Source organism: Heliangelus exortis, chromosome 8, assembly GCF_036169615.1.
Source record: "Heliangelus exortis chromosome 8, bHelExo1.hap1, whole genome shotgun sequence".
NCBI classification, from domain to species: domain Eukaryota; kingdom Metazoa; phylum Chordata; class Aves; order Apodiformes; family Trochilidae; genus Heliangelus; species Heliangelus exortis.
Window position 1 is genome coordinate 25,764,757 of NC_092429.1, and position 22,021 is coordinate 25,786,777.

The following is a 22,021-nucleotide window of genomic DNA, read 5'->3' on the forward strand; positions in this document are numbered from 1 at the left end:
GGGAAGTTTCTGCTGCTCAGCAGGGGTTTACACTTGTACCATAGTCCTGATACCTGGCATCACAGGATTAAGTATTGTTATTGCATATCATTAAGAGAGACCATCACCACATAAAAGCAGCTTTAGTAGCTTCATCTCTTTCCATACCACCCCTCACCACTCTTCCAAACATTGGTACCAACCTCTAGTCCCCTCATCTGTGTTTGCTGGCTGATCTGGTGGTCTACTTGCTGCAGCTCCATGCGCAGCTGCTGCTCTCTCTCTGCTGAGGGCAACTGCTTCCCATGGCCAGCCACATCTGACATGGACAGTCTCTCCCTTTGGGATCAGAAAAGCAAAAAAACGGAGATTAAAAATAAATAAATAAAAACAATAATTTTAAAAATTAAAAAAAAAATAAAAAAGCTTTTCTCAGCTGGCACAGAAAGAAACAGACAAGGAAAACGTAGAAGAAGGCAAAGAAAAAGAAAAGCAATCCTACCTGTCATTGAAACGTCCCTGAGAAGGTATATTTTGATGAGGAGAATATGGAGAGCCTCCCCAGCCACCATGAGTTCCATAGGGATTGTAGTCTGCCAGTGAAGAGAAAGTCAGGTCACATTACAAAACTATCTTTTAAGTAGTTCAGTCAACACACGGAACTGGACAGAAACTGGAGAATAAACCAGGAAGATCACCATTCTAAGAGTGAGGAAGTCCAAGATTTCTTCTGCTGATGAAGAAAAAGTACTGCCTGTGACCAGTCTCGCAAGCATAATGCATGACTCTTGCACATCCAACAAAACCTGCACAGCCTGAGTTTGTGTAGGACTTGGGACATGAAGGGGGTCTGGCACACAAAACCAAACTAGAGCCACTATGAGAGCAATTAGTTTTATCACTTACGTTTCTAAAAGACTCAAAAGTTCATTGATAATTCTATGATACCTAGTTTACACCAGTTTGAAGACTAAGTTTTCAGGAAAGCCACTGTTCTAACTGTCAAAGTCTAAAAAGTTATTTACTACTTAATTTGAGCAATAAGTCCAGAAAAATATCTAGAGGGAAGTTCAGGGATGTCTTTTGTTATGACTGTTCAGCGCATCTCTAGAAAGTGATAATTTTTTGGAGGAAGATACACAGCCATGTGATTAGAAAATAGGTGTGCAGAAAATAAACCATTGCTACTTTATTCCCTTTGCCTAACAGTATACAAAATAATGGCTGCATTAAGTTAGCAGCTGCTATCTTTAGAGTTCAGTATTTTGTTATGGATTTGCCCTATTTGAGGGCAGGTGTCCGGATTTTACTAAGAAGCCTCACCTCAGAGGGCCCAGAACAAAAGAACTTTCTCCAAACAGCAACAAACCACCACAATGTATCCACGAACCTGTTAGTGGAACAAAAGCAGTGCCAGCCTTTTTCTCCAGGCTTCTCAGTGTAGCCCTAGACTTACTACTTTAGTGGCGTGAGAACAGTTTAGTGCAGGTGTAGCCAGCAAAATCCTAGAACACACATCATACCTGAAATTATTGATTTGGTGGTAGCTCCCTGTACTGCCATGGCCTGCATGGGACCAGAATTCTGGTACACGGCTTTGGAAGTACGAGATATAGCCCCAAATCTCGACACAGTTGGTCGGTCTCCAAATGGAATGAGGTCGTCATCTCCTGCCTCTGCTGCGCGCCGCTGCATGTCCAGTCGCTGGTCACGCATGGCTTTGCTGTCTACATTCTACACAAGACATCGAAAACACAGTCAAAAACTTATTCAGAAATCAATAAAAACACGTTACTTATTAAGTCTCTCTTGTATTCACTACTCCCTCCATGCTGCAGTTAAATCTTCCTCATCTTCCACTATTAGAGCCGATGTCGCTTTAATGGTCTAATTAAATGAATTTAACATTAATACCAACACAATGAACCAGTTGCAAATAAATCCAAGAGAAAAGAGCCGCAGCAAAAGAAACTAAGATAAACAACATAGTCTAATAGGACAGAATATAAAAGAATAAAATCAAAGAGGGAAGCATAATGGAGGAACACACTCCTCCCAAAGTCCAAAAGAAACTTCTCTAAACCTCACTGTTAAGAACTCTGTTGTCTGAACAGACTGCAGGTGGCTCAAAATGGGAATTACTTGGTACAGGGATTACTTGGACATGTCTAGTACATCTTTCCAGGCACATTTTTCATTAAATAGCAGTACTACTTGGAACATCCTGGTTTCTAACTCAACTTCAGACTCAAACACTTCAGCAGGGCAGCAAGTGAACAGATAAAATGTTCTCTTCTCAAAGAGCTCTGCCAAGCAGCTAGAAAGCAACAGATGTGCACTGAAAACAAGCTCAATTAAGCCTGATTTTAGGTGAAGTCAATTTGACTGGACTTAAAAAAACAAACAACTAATTTTCACACAAACAACCATTTTCACACAGTGCTTTCAAGGTCTCACAGGAAAGCAATTCACTGGACAGAAACCAGTCACATTTAATTCCAAGGAGGAAACATGGAAGCCTGCTTGTGGGCAAAGAGGAAAATCCAGACAAAAGAATTCTATGATTTAGTTAAGTGGTTGCAACAAGTGAGCACTTGTCCACAGAAGAATAAATTCTGGACAGAAATTCCTTCCCTTCCCATATTGGCCAGAGAGAGGTCACCATGACAATTACAAAACAAACAAAAGATGATAGAACCATTTTGCAGATGGGTGGTGAATTAGAAAAAAACAGATGTATCTCTGTGAAATAGTCCCTCAGACTAATAAAAGTCCTCCCTCTTCAAAACTTGAATGTTTTCCTACTTGCATGGGCTACCAGCACGCATCTTGCTCTTTACGCAAGTGATGTTTAAAATTTAAGAAAGAAACAGAATAGTGGTGGTATTTCAGAATTCCATTTATTTTCTTCTACATTCATGACTCCCAATAATGATACCCTAGCAGTTCCTTCTTTTTGCAAAATGGACCTAGCAAGGCAGCAGCACAAAGATAACAGACAGCTTCAGTGAAGGCCTGAATAAGCACAGCATAAAGTTAAAAACCGCCTTCAAGAAGAATCAGTCTAGTATTATGTTAAGACTGTGCTTCCCAAAGCTTCATGCAAGTTTTGAGTACTTTTGGCCACAAATCACAGTCCTTCAAGTAAAAACTATTAACATTGTTAACAGCAGTCACAATCAGATTAGAAATAATTAATAGCACTAAGTTACATTACAGCATCTCGCTCTGACAGAAAGTAGTACAGGAAGCAACAAATGGATGTGTTCACTTAGCAAGCTGCCAGTACAGGGTAATTTCTGGATTTCAAGTGTAAAGAATCATTGTAAAATATCTCTTGCTATCCACAGCTTTAGAGCAGAGTGATGGTCCTGCATATATATCCAGAATTTTAGAACAGCTACACAGATGTAGGACTGTTTGTAACTTGAAAACAAAGCCCTCCCCACAGTTAAAAATGCATTGACCGTAACACAAATTTGAGCTTAAAAAAAATCATTGCTATCATCATGGAAAGCAAATGAGAGTCTCTTCCAACCCACAAAGGTACCAACTTCACTCCTGTGTTCCCCTACTCCCTACATACCGCCATCTCCACACTCCTTGCTGCCACAACATCTTTGGGTTTTGCATCTTTGGTTCCAATGTAGGAGCCGATGGTGTCACAGGACCAAGGAGAGTACTGGCTGTAATCATTTCCTTTGTATTTCCCAGCTACCTTCAGGTCTTCATCCAAGAACTGTACAAACACAAAAATCTGGTTCTGTAAGTGAAGGGAAGAAGCAGCTTCACAGTCACCACTACTTAGTTCAACAGCAATGACCTTGAAGAAAATCATTACCAGGATTAATTTTTTAATCGGATACATCACCATTTGGAATTGGACCACAGCAAGCATGTAATGTGTGAAATTCTGATCACCTGGCTACACTCCCAGTACTGACTGTTCACTTGGCCACTATGAAAGTGATATTTTGACCTTGGATAAAAAAATAAACCTCTATCAAGCTGTTACTTAATTCTAAATGTGTCAGGTGCAAAAAAAAGCAGTAACCGTGACAACTTAGTACTCCAATTAACCATGGCTTCAAACTAATTATCTTGGTTACATCAAAAGGAGATAGTTTAGTATCAGTGGTAGATAAGACAATTAGACAATCAACAGCCAACTGAGAGACTGGAGACTGTGTTGTAAATACTTGTCATCTGTAGCACAAATTTACCACAAACATCCAACAGTTGACAACACTGTACTGTTCCAATTTCCTTGTTGCCTTCACCTATCAGCACAGTATTTTCTGCACATGCTAGTAAGTCACATTTTTGTCAAAATATGCTTACCTCCTCTGAATGAAAAGGATGAGGCAAGGTTGGTGATGGTGCAAAAGGAGGTGGAGAAATCACCTTTCTTTCTTCTAGCTGGGCCATGATCTCTTTCCTTCGTCGGTGAAGTTCGTCCAGGCTGGGATGTGGCTGAAATTAAGACAGAAATACATTACAAATTACAGCAACCATATACTGCAAGAAAAGGAAAATACAGTGAAAAGACTATCATTATGATAATAACCAATTATCACTTTAAGACTGCAAGCTTTCTTGTTTAATATAGGACACACATATTCCTACCTTGGTCAGACTGTTAGTTCAAGACACCCTAGAGACAAAGAATGCTATTTGCCTAAAGCTTATTAGATCCTAAACTGCCCCAAATCTTTTTAACTTTAAAACTACTGGTCTTCTAACTCATAGATAGCTCAACATGACTCAGTGTCCCAACTTGACAAATTTTCCACTGGAACATGTTCTAGCATGGTAAATCTCCATTTCAGTCATATGGAGGACAGGGGTAGACCCTACAGATAGATCATGATCTAGTCGGTGTACATTCATTATTAATTTTGCAATAGAACTCAACATCTCACAAATGTATCAAAGTCCAAACCGATAAATCTGTGAACTACCTTAAAAATGTTTCCTAGATTCAGCAACATAATTCATTCAGTCTTCAATTTAAACAACAGCCACCTGGGCATGTTCCTGTGTGACCTACACTAGGTGGTCCTGCTCTGGCATCGGGGTTGGACTCAATCTCTTGAGGTACCTTCCAACCCCTAACACTCTGATTTCTGTGTGATTTCTGCAAGTTCAATTATTCTTTTTCCAGAAGGCCTCAGTTCCAGCTGGTGATTTACCAAAATAAGTTTATATACTTCTGCTAGAAAGACCTTCCAGGTTAACAATCTGAAATTACAGGACATTTGCATGCAGAGAAAATTTGCAAAAAACCCCACCATCACCTTACTGTAAAAATACTCAACTTCAAGTACCTTCTACTTCCTAGCTCAAACAACTACAAAAATGCAATGTAAAAATCCATACCCTGTGGCACGAGGGTCTGATCTGACCAAGATGTGGAGCCACTGGGCAATAACCCTCAGTTTGCTGGTATCTGTCTCTGGATTCAGGTATGTAGGAAGGTACAGTGGCTTGTGGAATTTCAATGGGCACAGGGCTCCCTCGAACAATCTCCTCTCTCTGGTAGGGCTGGACAGGGGGGTACACACGCCGACTGTCATAGTGTGGTGGGTAGATGGGTTGTCCCATGGGAGGGTACTGCTGTGGTTGTGTGTACTGTGGGCTCACCACACGATCCTGAAGGTAGGGTGGGTAATGGTCTAGGTAAGGTGGACCAGGTTCAGGGGCTGATGGAGGAGGTCTGACAAAGCGAGACATGGACTGAGTGGGATAGTAAACTCCTGAAATAAGAGGAGAGGAAAAAAACACAAGATACAGGAAGTTATTGGCACCACTGTCCACAGACAGACTCAAATACTCCAGCCTGCAAGTATCACTAAGAAAATGGTATAAATTAATTCACATTTGTTGCTTGCCCCTACTGTCTAACTGGAACCTCTACTCAAAAATCAATTACAGAAAAACTTGAAAAAGCAAGAGTTAAACTGTCTCACCTGAGCTTTTGATCATCTAAGATAACAACAAGGTGAAAAAGCTACAATAGGTGGAGATGAGGCTATAAGAGAACCCACCACAGGTGCCACAATTTCTGTTAGCATACCAAACAGAAAACATTCACTAGAATGTCTCACCAGATTGACAGGAATGCTTTTAACTCGACAAGACCTAAAAAGTTAATTGAAGATTAGCCTGTACATTTTCATTCCCACAACTAAAATTCAGTTTGTCTCAACATACCAGAGACACTGCCTGTATAAAGAAAATTGGACTAATCAGAATTCAACTTTAAAACATTTGCTCTACCTCTTGAACCTCTACCTCTTCCGTAGAAGGAAATTTCAGTACTGTGAATCACCAAAGACTTCTAAGATCAAATCTCCTAGTTAACTGAAGATTTTAGTAATCTATCTGGGAACTCTGGGTAATTTCAAATTATGCGCAAATATTTGCACATCAAAAAAATACACATAAAATTTTGTGGAGAACTCAGATCCTCATTTGCACACAATCAAATGCAATCTTTTTTTTTTTTCCTTCAAAAAGCTCCAAAGCTTTCTCAAAACTGGTTCACACACACACCTCCCCCTTTCCTTTCCAGGGCTTTTTCTTCTTTCCACTTCTGTCATACTTCCATTCCTTACTTTTCTTTCATACTAACATCACTTTATGCCATTTCTCTCCTTAATCTTAAGTTTCATAGAATCATTTACAGATAACCACGTCGTTTCTTTTTAACTCTCCTCCCCCTAATATTATCAGTCTCTACTAAATCTCTTCATACTTAAAACTTTACCTCATTTATTTTTCTATTATGTTTTCTTTTTTTGCTGTTCTGCAATTTCACTTCTCTCTACCCACCACATGCACATGCAGACATATCTGAAACACTCATATACTTTTTATAAAGGACTTAAGTCATTCTTGAGCATACACCCCTCTGCTGGCTAAACTTTATTTCCATTTTCCCCAAGTCAAACTGAATTAAGGCTTACCAGATTCCTGATCTTGCCCAGTTGGCAGTAACTGAAGACAGAAGATTTTGCTACACTGGATGTATGCAAACCTATTTTTTCACTTGTATCGAAGTCCTCAGTTACAACATAAAAGGTCTACCTATTTCCAGTTTATTCTGCCATCATGACATTAGAGCCTATAGTATACATGATACGCAAGAAAACTCCAATTTAGGAGTTTAAGTAAAGACCAGAGTGGGAAGAACAAATAAAATCAGTATGAAGATGAAAGATGGAGAGCTTGGTCTCAAACCTACCTTGCTGGTAAGGTGCTGGCTCAAATGGTGGGGCAGCTCCTCTGGGATCTTGATAAAACATATCTGCTTGCTGAGTATTATACAGTGGAGATCCTCTTGGTACCATTTGCAACTGCTTGGTGACAGACACAGAAGGCAAATCTGTTGGTGCCCGAGTGGGCACAGGATGTGGGTTCACCGGTAAGGCAGAAATTGAGCTCTTGGGAACAGATTCCAGCCTAAAGGTTAGAAAAATGTCACTTCTCATTAAGGCCTGATACAGCACGCTGTACTTTAACATACTGTTAACATAACATTACCTCTTCCAATTAAAATATAAGCACACAAGGCAGTAAAGCAGTTTTGAGTTTCAGCTACTTAGTTTTCTACTCTACTCTTTAATTGCTAAAGAGAACCCCAAATAAAGAACCCAAACCCCTGTTCTGTTTCTTTTTTTTAGAGAATGGGTTCACTTTGTTGTTTCTACCACATATTTACACACAACACTTTGAACAACAGTTAGGAAGACCCGTACAAGTCAGGAGGGGATCCAGGGGCACTGCTACTCAGATGGTCCATCTTCCCTGGCTTCAGAGCAGTTTCGTAACCGGAGTCAGTCCCTCGAGAAATAAGTTGCGTCACCGTGCTGCCTGTTGACACAATTCCATTTGGCAGAGCAGAAGTTTTCCTATTGGGCAAGTCCACTCCCCCTTCCTCTGAGAGGATAGCTCCTGAAGGCAGGCCCACCTCATTTAGCTGGCCCAGGGAGGCACTCAGGGGTCTTCTGGGAACCAGACGCTTGTTCATTTTACGAAATCTTCAGAAAAAGAAGCCAGAGGTCAAAAATTGAAATGCAACCCCATTTTGGTTGCAAGCCAAAAGCTTTAGTGCAAGTTTCCTAAGGGCTTGTGAGAAATTTATTATGAATATGCTAGACTACAACTTCAGTGCTACTTGAACTGTTAACAGTTTTAATCATAATAACACAGGATGGATTTTTAAAAAATTACAAAAATTACAATTACATCAAGAATTCATGGCTAAATTTTACACAGCAAGTTTAAAATCTTATTTCCTTTCCCTATGCATTTCAACAGAAGAAAACTAGAACCAAACATCATATCAAATATTATCTATAGTGATTAAAGCTTTAGAATATGAATCAAATAATTCAGGTCTATTTTATCTAGAGAAAAGTAACAGGGGAAATTAAAGTGAGAAAAAAAGAACAGATTCCCTTTTGCAACACTTGTCCAACATCAACCCAAGTCAAGCCTAAAGTGCCATGTGGTATCTTTTAAAGCACAGTTTGCTGAGATTTATGTTACCATACCAATATGTAGCTTACACCATTTGTTTTGTCTGATAAATTAAGTGACTGCAGAGATAAGAACCCTATGAACATACCACAATTCAAGAAATCTAACTGCTTCTGATAAGTCTGAACAAACATGAGTCTTCTAATTAATGTTCCACAAAAATCAGCAGACTTATGATATTGGACCAAGGAAGAGAGCAAATTCCACAGTTGAAGGTCCTCCACTAAACAGTCTGCCATCAGCTTAGATATCAGAATGCAGATGGAAAGTGTATTTGTAGGCCTGAGCATTCTCACTGTTTGTATTGTGGAACAAGAGACCATTTCCTACATAAGAAGGTTTTGACAGGTTAAAGCTAACATCCTGTCTAAAAAAGTGAGATAGTAATACACCTAAGAAGGTAGACTATTACATTAAAAAAAAAAAGAGCAGTTGTACTCTATTACTCAATCTTCAGATAATCTTTATGTTTACCCAAATGCACAGCATTAACAGCAATGCAACAGAAACAAAAAAGGGTTTTTTGTTGTTTTGAATGTGATCAACTACAGAGTCAGACAAACTGTGATCTTGTTACATAGATCTGAGCTGTTCATCTGTAAGAGTTTATTGACCACTCCCTAATCATCTTCCTAACTCTCCATCTACACCTTAATTCCTAGATGGATTCATCTTATTCCACATAATCGAACTGTAAATTCAAGCTCCATAGTGTTGACAGTGGGCATCAGAAGGGAGCAAACAAACTAGGCTCCTGCCACAGCAGAAACACTTGATTAGGGACAGATGATAGCTTCCTAAACATAATGCTGCTCAGAAATTTTGCTGGCATCTCATGTCAGCCTCTCCAGATGGACACGTGGAGGTGAGTAGAAGTGAGCTCCCCAGGCTGAACTCTGACATCCCAATACCCAAATTAATTCATCCCTGCAAAGCAGCAGCAGGAGGCTGGGAAACCAATGCCATGTTCTCCCTGCAAATTAAGTCTGGACATCTGCCTCCCATGAGGTCTTTTAGAGGTGCAAGAGGTGCCTCTGCCCACTCACCTGGAACACAGAACTCTCAAGAGACAGACACACATGCATAGACACTCAGTCAAAGGTGATAGGAAGAACTTATGAAGCACCCTCCAAGATAAAATACTTAAGAAGAATGAAACTTGCACAGTGATGCCTTAAGGACTTTTCTGAACAATTTTATGGATATTGCAGTCTCCACATGTGCAGTACACAAACAATCTAGAATAGTTCAATACTTGCTTAAGTATACTGTGCCTTTGTCCCTTGCCAAGAGGGAAAGGTTAAACAGCTGCTGTTTATTATTATAATAAACAAAAATATAATAAAATAATAACATATAATGAATAATAATAAAATAATATTATACAAATAATAAAATGATATAAAATATATAATATTATTATAATTATTATAATTATTATAATATTATTATAAATATTATTATAATTTTTTATCCAAGGTGTTACCATGTACATCCCATAACCTTCCTTTTTTTTTAAGAGAAAACACTAATGCAGTATCTACTCAAAGGAATTAAGCAAAGATAAAAGGCACAAGGAAAAATTAGAAAACAAAGCTCCCAAACCACCTACAGAAATTGCTGCAACCTGAAACAGAACAAGCATTCACTTCACACCACAACAACCCTATTACTGGGGCATACAAGCCAGAACAGTTAAATTAGGACTCTTACACCTGCAAAGCTGATAAACAGCCCTTCTTGATCCATACAATTAGTTCAGAGGCACTAATACTGACTCACCACCTTTGTTAACCATCCCAAACCAGCACTACCAATCTCCATTTCTTTTTAACAGCATGACAAAAGGGGAAAGATGCCAACTGTTACTGCAGAACACAAGTATCAAAGTCCTATTCTCTGCTTGTTTGAATAACTGCCTTTGTCATTCTACCACTACGCGTTCTGTTCATTTTTTTTTGTTTTGCCTATGCTCTGCATGCTGGCTATACAGCCAATTAATTGCCTCATTAATGCTTCGAGTTTTAGAGTTGTAAGGAAAAAAATCTGCATATAATTTCCAAATCTTTGGAGTTTTCTTCTGATTTAAAAAAGTGTCTTTTTTTGAAAACAGTGAACAGCGCATAAAACAAGAAGTTAAATTCAAAATATTTTATATGGTGTATATATTTTTAACTCTTAAATAATACATTACTTTCCATTAAAAAAAAAAAAATAGCTTGTTCTTGGATAACTGGGTGTCCTCTCTGAATCTGTAATGCCTGTAACTAATTTACTGCAGACTTCATGTGACTACCATTTAGCTCTTCAGCAATAGCTTTAACCACTTTTAGGTTCCTGCATATGCAATCTGTCAGAGTTGCAAAGAATAACTATAACAAAAAAGACGGACGGAGGGACGGAGGGACGGAGGGAAAGAGGGAAAGAGGGAAAGAGGGAAAGAGGGAAAGAGGGAAAGAGGGAAAGAGGGAAAGAGGGAAAGAGGGAAAGAGGGAAAGAGGGAAAGAGGGAAAGAGGGAAAGAGGGAAAGAGGGAAAGAGGGAAAGAGGGAAAGAGGGAAAGAGGGAAAGAGGGAAAGAGGGAAAGAGGGAAAGAGGGAAAGAGGGAAAGAGGGAAAGAGGGAAAGAGGGAAAGAGGGAAAGAGGGAAAGAGGGAAAGAGGGAAAGAGGGAAAGAGGGAAAGAGGGAAAGAGGGAAAGAGGGAAAGAGGGAAAGAGGGAAAGAGGGAAAGAGGGAAAGAGGGAAAGAGGGAAAGAGGGAAAGAGGGAAAGAGGGAAAGAGGGAAAGAGGGAAAGAGGGAAAGAGGGAAAGAGGGAAAGAGGGAAAGAGGGAAAGAGGGAAAGAGGGAAAGAGGGAAAGAGGGAAAGAGGGAAAGAGGGAAAGAGGGAAAGAGGGAAAGAGGGAAAGAGGGAAAGAGGGAAAGAGGGAAAGAGGGAAAGAGGGAAAGAGGGAAAGAGGGAAAGAGGGAAAGAGGGAAAGAGGGAAAGAGGGAAAGAGGGAAAGAGGGAAAGAGGGAAAGAGGGAAAGAGGGAAAGAGGGAAAGAGGGAAAGAGGGAAAGAGGGAAAGAGGGAAAGAGGGAAAGAGGGAAAGAGGGAAAGAGGGAAAGAGGGAAAGAGGGAAAGAGGGAAAGAGGGAAAGAGGGAAAGAGGGAAAGAGGGAAAGAGGGAAAGAGGGAAAGAGGGAAAGAGGGAAAGAGGGAAAGAGGGAAAGAGGGAAAGAGGGAAAGAGGGAAAGAGGGAAAGAGGGAAAGAGGGAAAGAGGGAAAGAGGGAAAGAGGGAAAGAGGGAAAGAGGGAAAGAGGGACGGAGGGAAAGAGGGACGGAGGGAAAGAGGGACGGAGGGAAAGAGGGACGGAGGGAAAGAGGGACGGAGGGAAAGAGGGACGGAGGGAAAGAGGGACGGAGGGAAAGAGGGACGGAGGGAAAGAGGGACGGAGGGAAAGAGGGACGGAGGGAAAGAGGGACGGAGGGAAAGAGGGACGGAGGGAAAGAGGGACGGAGGGAAAGAGGGACGGAGGGAAAGAGGGACGGAGGGAAAGAGGGACGGAGGGAAAGAGGGACGGAGGGAAAGAGGGACGGAGGGAAAGAGGGACGGAGGGAAAGAGGGACGGAGGGAAAGAGGGACGGAGGGAAAGAGGGACGGAGGGAAAGAGGGACGGAGGGAAAGAGGGACGGAGGGAAAGAGGGACGGAGGGAAAGAGGGACGGAGGGAAAGAGGGACGGAGGGAAAGAGGGACGGAGGGAAAGAGGGACGGAGGGAAAGAGGGACGGAGGGAAAGAAAGAAAGAAAGAGGGAAAGAAAGAAAGAAAGAGGGAAAGAAAGAAAGAAAGAGGGAAAGAAAGAAAGAAAGAGGGAAAGAAAGAAAGAGAAAGAGGGAAAGAAAGAAAGAGAAAGAGGGAAAGAAAGAAAGAGAAAGAAAGAGAAAGAAAGAGAAAGAAAGAGAAAGAAAGAGAAAGAAAGAGAAAGAAAGAGAAAGAAAGAGAAAGAAAGAGAAAGAAGGAGAAAGAAGGAGAAAGAAGGAGAAAGAAGGAGAAAGAAGGAGAAAGAAGGAGAAAGAAGGAGAAAGAAGGAGAAAGAAGGAGAAAGAAGGAGAAAGAAGGAGAAAGAAGGAGAAAGAAGGAGAAAGAAGGAGAAAGAAGGAGAAAGAAGGAGAAAGAAGGAGAAAGAAGGAGAAAGAAGGAGGAAAGAAGGAGGAAAGAAGGAGGAAAGAAGGAGGAAAGAAGGAGGAAAGAAGGAGGAAAGAAGGAGGAAAGAAGGAGGAAAGAAGGAGGAAAGAAGGAGGAAAGAAGGAGGAAAGAAGGAGGAAAGAAGGAGGAAAGAAGGAGGAAAGAAGGAGGAAAGAAGGAGGAAAGAAGGAGGAAAGAAGGAGGAAAGAAGGAGGAAAGAAGGAGGAAGAAAGAAGAAGGAAGAAAGAAGAAGGAAGAAAGAAGAAGGAAGAAAGAAGAAGGAAGAAAGAAGAAGGAAGAAAGAAGAAGGAAGAAAGAAGAAAGAAGAAGGAAGAAGGAAGAAGGAAGAAGGAAGAAGGAAGAAGGAAGAAGGAAGAAGGAAGAAGGAAGAAGGAAGAAGGAAGAAGGAAGAAGGAAGAAGGAAGAAGGAAGAAGGAAGAAGGAAGAAGGAAGAAGGAAGAAGGAAGAAGGAAGAAGGAAGAAGGAAGAAGGAAGAAGGAAGAAGGAAGAAGGAAGAAGGAAGAAGGAAGAAGGAAGAAGGAAGAAGGAAGAAGGAAGAAGGAAGAAGGAAGAAGGAAGAAGGAAGAAGGAAGAAGGAAGAAGGAAGAAGGAAGAAGGAAGAAGGAAGAAGGAAGAAGGAAGAAGGAAGAAGGAAGAAGGAAGAAGGAAGAAGGAAGAAGGAAGAAGGAAGAAGGCCGAAGAAGGAAGAAGGAAGAAGGAAGAAGGAAGAAGGAAGAGAAGAAGAAGGAAGAAGGAAGAAGGAAGAAGGAAAGAGGAAGAAGGAAGAAGGAAGAAGGAAGAAGAAGAAGAAGAAGAAAGAAGAAAGAAGAAAGAAGAAAGAAGGAAAGAAGAAGAAAGAAAGAAGAAAAAAAAGAAGAAAAAAGAAAGAAGAAAGAAAGAAAGAAAAGAAAAGAAAAAAACCTTGTGATGCTAATTTTTAGCTCTCTGAATAACTCCAGAAGCACAGAACAAGAGAACCTGTACACCTGGATAACTGCCAGCAACCTACTTTTCACACTTTTATATAACAGCAAAATGAGACACACACACAACTAAATTACCATAATGAATGCAGTCAAGCACCATGCTTTGTCAAACTCAAAAAATGAGAAAAACAGCCTACCTTCAAAAAGTTTGTGTCAACAGACTTTCAGAGCTGCACTATGGCTGAACAGAGCAAAATATCCTATATTTAAGAATGAAGAGTTCCAAAACCTAAGAGATGACTGTTACAAGTTTTCCCAAGCTATACCTTGCTAATTTAACAGACAAGTTATGCCTCTTTTCCCCATTCCTAGATACAATAAATAACTCTTAAGGGTAAGATGAAACAGATTAGACCGCACACTCACTTTTCTAGTTCCTCCTGTGAATGTGCAAAGGTGCAGCTGGCCCCTCGGGGGCATCCTCCTCTCTGTTTCATGTCTCGGCACATGTATGTCTTGTACTTGCTGTGCTGAGGAGGCTGACAAAGTTAAGGAAAGCAGGTGAGAAAAACTGACTACAAGTGTACTTAAGCAAGAGCTGATAATTCTTAATAAAGACCTGATGTTTGACAACTCCTTTAATTTAAATGTATCAAACTTGAAATAAATGACTGGAGAAATATTCATGTTTGTTTTTTCAACAGAACTATTTTGACAACTAAGTCACTATCAGCTTTCTAAAAATACTTTTATTCAAACTCCTCACTGGAGCTTGACTGGAACACAGCTGTATGTTTCAAGCAACAGTTAAGTCAACAAGAGTGATATAGGCTGAAAAAAAAAAAAAAAACAACATGACCAAATATTTATCAAGCTTTCAAGTAGACTGAAAATATGTACAATTCAGTCAGTTACTTTGCCCTTGCTTTGTTAGCTTGAAATGGCAGTTGAGGATCCCTTAGATCTCTGGAAGAGTTAAACCTCACAACCCCCTTTTACCCACATTTGAACCAAAAACTTCCTAACTGTCTATGATATTTCCATCAATAATTGAGAATGCAATGTTAAGCAAACTCAAGATCAGGAGAGTATGGGTTGTCTTCTGTATTTACTTCAAGATTTGCTGCAATCTTGTTGTCTGCATAGACATCCATTTGCCAGTCTCTCTAAATAAATTTTGCCAGAAGGCCAGACATGATCTAAAAGATATTTTAAGTTCCTACAGTTTTTACAGCAGAATTAAATGAGGAAGAAATATATATCATAGACCATGCCAAGGGAAAGGGCTGTGCAAGTAAACTCTTGCTTTCTGAGAAATTCAGTCAAAATATGTGGATTTGTAAGAAGCCATCTGCAAACTCGATTTTTTATTTATTTATACCATATACTGCAACGAAACCAGAATTTAAGCAGGGGCTTATACATTTTTTTTTATACATACATGAATTTAATACAAGCTGCACAGCCCTCTGCTGGCCACTGCTGCCAGCCAGCAACACTCAGCCCAGTGACAGCAGCCTTCCCTTTTTCCACTTCAGAGACACTGGGTTCCCTTTCCAAGGAGTACAGCATGTACCAGGTCCAGGTGATGGTTTCACCCCAACAAAAATGCTGGTTTTCCCACTCCAATTTCCACTTGTGTATTCCTAAAGCTTTTCTTTTTTTTTGGTAACTGTGCTCATGAGATATCCCAGTGAACCAGTGAATGCAACAAGGTAAACCAGTAGAAAGAAGTAATTGTGATTTTGCCTTTTTTTTTTTTTTTGGTACTAGTTCAGCACCCCAAGAGCATGAGTACCAAAGCAAGGGAGGGAACAGGAATGCACGACAGGCAGCTCTGTCTTTCACCACTAGCTACCACTTATATCAACTTAGCAATAACAAAATGAGATCAAACAAACACCTGATAAAATAACCATGAGATAAGCTAATACATAGATACATGTAACATATATTGTATATATGGCAACATCATTTAGTTTCTGAAACAAAATATTTTGCTTCATGAATGTGGATTGTACCTTTACAGAAAGTCTTCTCAAATCTTTAAACTTTATGGGCCATTAAACACATGTTTAAGAGTAACTTTGTTAACACAGACCCATCTGGCTGCAACACATCACATTAAAACAAACCCAAGAAAATTCCCACAGAACATAGTGATAGACATGGCAGCTTCTCGTCCCCTCCCTCCAGTCAGGAGCTCTGTTTATTCATTTCCCCAGCTTGCTGCTGGATCAGACTGTTTTCTTTTAATCTTAGTGAACTACACAAATTAATCAACTGGTACTGGAGGAGAGCTGTGTTGCTTTGGGTTTGGTTTTGTTCTTCCTTTCTTGTTTGTTTCTTTTTAAATAAAAATGACACAGCAGTGATATTTTTAACTCAAAGCAAACCTCTCCGGATGACATCAATGAACCTCTGTTACTTGGATATAGCAAATATAATGTAGAAGTAAGCACTTCTACATGATTTAGCTTTTACCTGCTGCTGATCTGTTCCTTTCTTGCTGTGATTCTGGATGTAATCAACTAAGCCATGCACCACAGTCCTCACAGCAACTAGTCCATTTTCCAGTTGTTCCCATGTTGGAGGTGGAGCATCTATTGCATTGACAACAAAGAGACCATAAAAAGAAACAGGTAATTCGGATTTTCCAAAACCAGGTACAAAGACCCTATCAGTATCATCAAGCTTTATTAGACAACCAAAAAGATTTTATTAGAAACGTGATGTTAGATAAAAAGGATTCATCACCTTAATTCAGGAGTACCTACTACTTGAAGAATAATGCTACCTATAGGCTCAAAACATGAAATGAACCAGCAAGACTATTATTAACATGTCAAATTATTTCCTTTTAGGAAAGCTTTCATATCCCACAAGAACTCCAGAGTGAAAACATTGCACAAACTCTGCACATAAGAAAGAGGGGCGGGGGAGGAAGGGCTAAAAATCCCTTTTTGCATTCAGACTCCTCTTCAAATACCATCATCATTGGCTTAGATCACAGTCACTGAACAACAGAAAATGATGCCTCTCATACAAAAACGTCCCAAGACAAATCTGTATCTCCGGCTGCCATCTCGCATAGAGCAGTGTGAATAAACTGCAGTCTTATTTCTACAGGGGGAGCTATTTTTTGTAACCAATTTACTTTTCTAATCTGTTCCAGCAGATGACACTCCCACTGTGTTCCCACATACTCTGCTGTGAAAACAGGACCTTGAAGTGCTTCACTAAGTACCTTTCAACATCTTTATCACTACTACATTCTATTCTGCTCATGAGGATTAAACTTTTCCAGAGGCACTTTAGTGCCTCTATAGCACAACAGAGAAGCAACTCAACAGCAGAGAAATATCAAGATCACACTCACCTACTAAAACTGAGTGAGGCTGTCAGTAATTCTACTTTCTGTATCAGTCTCTGGATATCAAATTTGCAGTGCACACACAGCTTTGTCCCTGACTTGCTACAGTACGAAAGATTTGATAAGAAAGAACTATGTCTCCTTTAACCATAACATACAAGTGATTCTCATGTGAAACATAAGTTTATTTGTTCAAACACAGAGAAACCAGAGAGCTCCAACTTCTCATCTCCTGAAATCATAGTTTAAGGCCTTCACACTGCTGACTTTTTCAACAGTTTTCATCTTTCTCTCATCTGTCAGCAACTTAGATTTTATTACTTAGTAATATGCTTTCCAACTAACTTCCCCTTCCCAGACTGTCTTTCACATCTTTGCAGAGTAACACATTAACAATAAAAAATACTAAAGTTCCCTAGGATCAAATTTCTTTCTTGTCTAGACTGATTTTTCCCAACTTCTCTTTATTCAATCTATCAAAACCCTCCTCTGGAATCCAAAATTTTTTACACACGAGATGCCTTATGATTTTGAGTTGCCTGTACAAGTCTTCCAAGTGCAATGACTGCAGGCTAGAGATCTCTGATGAAGAAACTAATATACAGAATTTCAAGAACAAAGAAAAATATAATTTTTAGATAAGCTCATGGGAGTCCTTAATGTGGTGTTTATCTGAAGACTTTTTAGTTTGTAAGCAAATTACTTTCTCTAGTGAAAAAACCCCATGTCTCATGAATGACAGCTGAAGCTCAGAATTAAGCACTATGTTACTGTCAATGTCAGTGCTGCTTTGCAAAACTGGCTTCAAATAGCAGCATGTGTACTAAAAAATGGAAAAGGAGGAAGCCAAGACTGCTGCCAGTCCCACCAGTTAGCATTGCCCAATGTCACGAATATACCATGCAACCTCACAGGATTATTATGTACATTCAACATGCTCCCTCAGTAATGTTGAACAGGGAAGCTCTTCAGGGAAGTGGTGAAATTACACCTGCCATATATTGACTCTATTTTAGCTTCAGAATAGTTCAGCTCCTCACGTGCATCGTGCTGTTCCCTGTCCAGTTAACGATGCCACCCAAACACACCAAGTTTCAGTTAGAGGATGTTTCCTTCCACTTGATGAACAGCTTTCAGTCCTTTAACAGTGTTAAGCTCCTCTTGCTAAACCATGAGTTAAGTGTTTTTATTAAAACACCTAGACTCACCTGGACTGGGATCAATATTTGCCAGGAGCTCTAGGTGAGGCCGAAGACGATTCAGGTTAGCTGGATCTCCAGTCCTCTGAAGAGCAATAGTTAATTCCTGAACACTCTGTGCAAATGAGGCTGGGGTCTGCAACTTAAAAAAATTACCATAATTAACTTCCTACAGGCAAAGCAATCCTCATGGTTTCTGAAGGTTGCACCACAAATTCAAGACCCGTCTTCCAATGCAGGAGTAAAATGTTTTTCACACAAATGCATTTCAGTCATCACCTCCTATTAACTTCCTCCTCTGGCATTAGGCATGTGCAACTCTTTGACATTGGAAGTTAAAATACTAAGACAATACAAAGGCTGGCATAATATCTAACAATTTAACCTACTTGTTTTCTCTGTTATGCTGGCATGCAAAAAAAAAAAAAAAACAAAAACAAACCCCAAACCCCTCAAATAAAACAGAATACTAGAAACCACTCCATTTAGATTTTTGAAGAGATCGATACCTACAATTCCCAAACCAATAGGTCTGCACTCTGTTTTAAACAGAATATAGCAGATACAGAGCAAGGTGGTTGAAGGACAAATATAGCTAGCAACGTTCAATTTACTAACAATTTCAGTAGTTAAAAATCTTTTAATTCTATCTAGATACTTCAGGAGATGTCTGGAAGGACATGTGAATTGTGCAAGTGCATGAATACACAACATACCAAGCTTGAAGCTAATGCTCCTGTACAGCAGCCAAAGCAATTGCTCCACAGCTTTTGTAACCCTTTAACAAGGTTCAGTTCTTCCTACCTAATTTAGGCACTTACACACAAGTCCCCTAATTTAAAAGCCCATTTAATTATGTTCCCTAATCAAAGAGATTAGGACATTTTCAGAGGTCAATTCTTTTAATTTAAGAAATGTGCTTCCACCTCTTTCTTATTTTGGGTATAAACTAGGCTATGGACATGACCATAAACATCTGTTACTACAGCTAACTTCTGTGGCTTTCTATCTGTAGAAGGAGGTAACATAGAAAGACTTCAGGATAGCAAAGGGAACAAGATTAAGTTACATGTATACATTCCAATTATTTAGGCCATAAAAGGTTTTAAAGTACCAGTACAAATTACTAATGGGCAAGTACACAGGGGCACAACTTCTCAGTTCATGTTGTGAGCATTTAAAACAATTGCAAACAAGATAGACCGGGCTGATTTAAAGTGGCTTTACCTTGTCAATGATAGACTGCATGTGGGATTTGTGAGACTGGTCTCCATACAAGAGTGAGGACCACTGGTCTGGTGCAATACGTAAACCTGCTTCCATAGCAATTTGAACTATCTGGGAGTCATGTTCCCTTCTCAGAGCTTCGTAAGTCCGAAATTCCTCCTTCAGTTGCATCAGGGAGGAATCCTCATCTCGCTTTGTCACCTATTGGGGAAAAGGAGCCAAAGACAATTAAGCAGCCACAATTAAGCAGAAGCCAGAGATTACGTAAGTCCAAAGCAAGTGAAATGTTCAGGCAGCAACTAAATTCTTCCTTCAAAACTAAACTGAACTATGATACTATGCAGTGAACACTATTTCCTACTCAAATACTACATTCTTCATAAGTTAGAACCATTATGAAATGGATAACAAGCATAATTTATTCTGCTTCTGATAAAGGTATGGGTGGAAGCATCACACTTCTTAAACTACCTTAAGCATCCACATCCTCCTTCTCCAGTCAGGGTATTTTGTTTGTACTGGAGAATTTTGTTTGAGGGTACACTTGGCACCAACAAGGCATTTTTTCTCCTCATGCAGTGGAAGTGACATTTAAGTTGAGCACACAGGAATGGACCATTAAATACTTTAAATACAATAAACAGATGAATTTCTCTTACACAACTCTGATAAGCAAAAAGCCTCGCATTTCATTATTTCCAACCACACCAGCAGTCAGTTAACAGAACTGGGGATTTTCCAGCTTTAAGATTTTTCCAAGAAGCTGAATTCTGCTGATTTACATACATGTTTTGTTACTGTGTATCTAGTAAACCTGGAAAGGTTCAAAACTTAGCTTTACAATATAAAGTTGTAATTTCAGCTTAGATTGCCATCATAGCTGTAGGACAAAGAATTCTCCAAACACAGGTAGGACTTAATGAGAAACACTTTCTATAACTACATATATTTTTAGACATGTTTAATGTCACAGGAGAGAAAACTGAAAGTAAAAAACAGTGGTTTTTATAGCATTATGAAATGTCAAAAAAAAAAAAAATCTTCTCCATACCTTGAAGCATGAGGCCCTGTAAAGAAGCTGGACAACATGCCCAATGCTAGTTTTAGAAGCTTGAGGAAATCGTGGCTCCAGCCTCTGAACCACGAAGAGAACCAAGACCTTCCGTGACAAAGCAGATCCATCTTCCAGAGCCAGCAGAACCAGCTTTAGAGCCTCCTCTTGCATTGCTGGTGGGAGAGAAGAACATGAAAAATGAAACAAAATATGAAAGATCAAGAAAGACTTCTGCATAGATTCTTGCTTCTTTCACAGTCAGAGAGCAGGTACAAACTCCCCCTAAAACACAAACCCACAGACAGGAAAGTGGGCTGAGCAAGAAGGGGTAGAAAAGTGGGATGGAATCTTTCCAGATTCCCAGATTGCGACTGGAGAAATGGGACTTTTAATATTTTTAGTATTATTTGTTCTGTTTCATGTATAAAAATATTTGAGATAAGATGATAAAAGACTTTTTTGTTCTCATCTGCCCATCTCTCTATTAATGTGAGAATTTTCAAAGTTTATTATCTATGTCTCACACTATTCCAGCAGAAAAATCTGGCAGGCTGAAGAAAGACATGGTTGGCAACTACTGCCCACACAAATAAATTAAGTGCTATAACACTGCATATTTTGCTCAGTAACAAGCCTCTCTTCCTTATGATGGTGCAAAAGGTACATCTTCCTTCCTTTGCTGCAGTGGAGAAAAGCTTGTTTTCTTCATTGGCTTCATATATCAAGGCATTATTTTTTAATTGCCCTCCACAAGCAAATTCCACATTTTCAGTAACAACTGATAAAACTTCGTAAGCAAAACTGATTGGTTTAGTATTCTATGAAAAAGTATTTCTAAGAATGTAACTTTAACATGCAAAACACACCCCAAGCTCCTAGAGAAGGAATTGAAGCCACATCCAGTCACTTCTGGTAACCTTATTTTTGCTAGAAAGGGCCTTACTTGACCAAAGCATAGCAAGTGAGAAACTACTTCCCATTTTATCTTTCACAAGAACAAAAGGACAAGCTATTATTTTACAGAAGACTTACAAAAGCACTAAAAACGTGAAAAAGTCTGTTAACAGTAGCTGAATAAAATCACTTTGACAATTTGACACTCTATTTATCAATCCTCCTCAATTCTGAATTGCTTCTAGTATTGTAGCACTGTAACAATCCCTACCTGGTCCAAGGAACTGGCACCCTCTGGCTCTCACTGCAGCCCAGAGGTTCGAAGAGAGCTGCTGAGGATTTTGATGCTGAAGAATGAGCTCTGTGACTGTTCTTTCACCAAGTGACCGTGCTGCACGCATGGCTCTGATCCGTCCTTCTTCCTCCACCAGCTGGCAATGAACTAATGTCACAAGTTTCCTTTGCATGGGACGACTTAACACACTCTGGGTGGTACTGTTTAAACCCACACCTTCAAAACAAAAATAAAACAGGAAAGATAAATTACCTCATATCTCCTCTTCTTGTACCAGTCTTCAACCACTGGAAGCCAAAGTGCAAACCCAGTTCTCGTAACATCTGCTTTACTAAACAAAACACTAAAAAAGACATATAAGAAG

The 22,021-nt window shown here is 39.7% G+C and overlaps 1 protein-coding gene across 20 annotated transcripts in view; it reads right to left on the reverse strand.

Annotated features, from left to right (window-relative positions):
• Positions 1-22,021, reverse strand: part of RC3H1 (ring finger and CCCH-type domains 1) — a 65,441-nt gene that overhangs the window by 11,090 nt on the left and 32,330 nt on the right. For 10 of the 20 annotated variants that reach the window (XM_071751123.1, XM_071751118.1, XM_071751111.1 and 7 more), the window contains 14 exons: positions 21,634-21,873; positions 20,466-20,641; positions 19,415-19,615; positions 18,197-18,329; positions 16,100-16,218; positions 14,042-14,154; positions 7,740-8,021; positions 7,226-7,443; positions 5,359-5,735; positions 4,321-4,452; positions 3,566-3,736; positions 1,503-1,713; positions 482-572; positions 183-318 (listed from right to left, as the gene is read on the reverse strand). In XM_071751123.1, coding sequence (XP_071607224.1) covers positions 183-318; positions 482-572; positions 1,503-1,713; positions 3,566-3,736; positions 4,321-4,452; positions 5,359-5,735; positions 7,226-7,443; positions 7,740-8,021; positions 14,042-14,154; positions 16,100-16,218; positions 18,197-18,329; positions 19,415-19,615; positions 20,466-20,641; positions 21,634-21,873 — 2,600 coding nt within the window. The remainder of the gene's footprint in view (positions 1-182; positions 319-481; positions 573-1,502; positions 1,714-3,565; positions 3,737-4,320; positions 4,453-5,358; positions 5,736-7,225; positions 7,444-7,739; positions 8,022-14,041; positions 14,155-16,099; positions 16,219-18,196; positions 18,330-19,414; positions 19,616-20,465; positions 20,642-21,633; positions 21,874-22,021) is intronic. The other 10 variants (XM_071751115.1, XM_071751122.1, XM_071751114.1 and 7 more) reach the window with 2 other exon arrangements.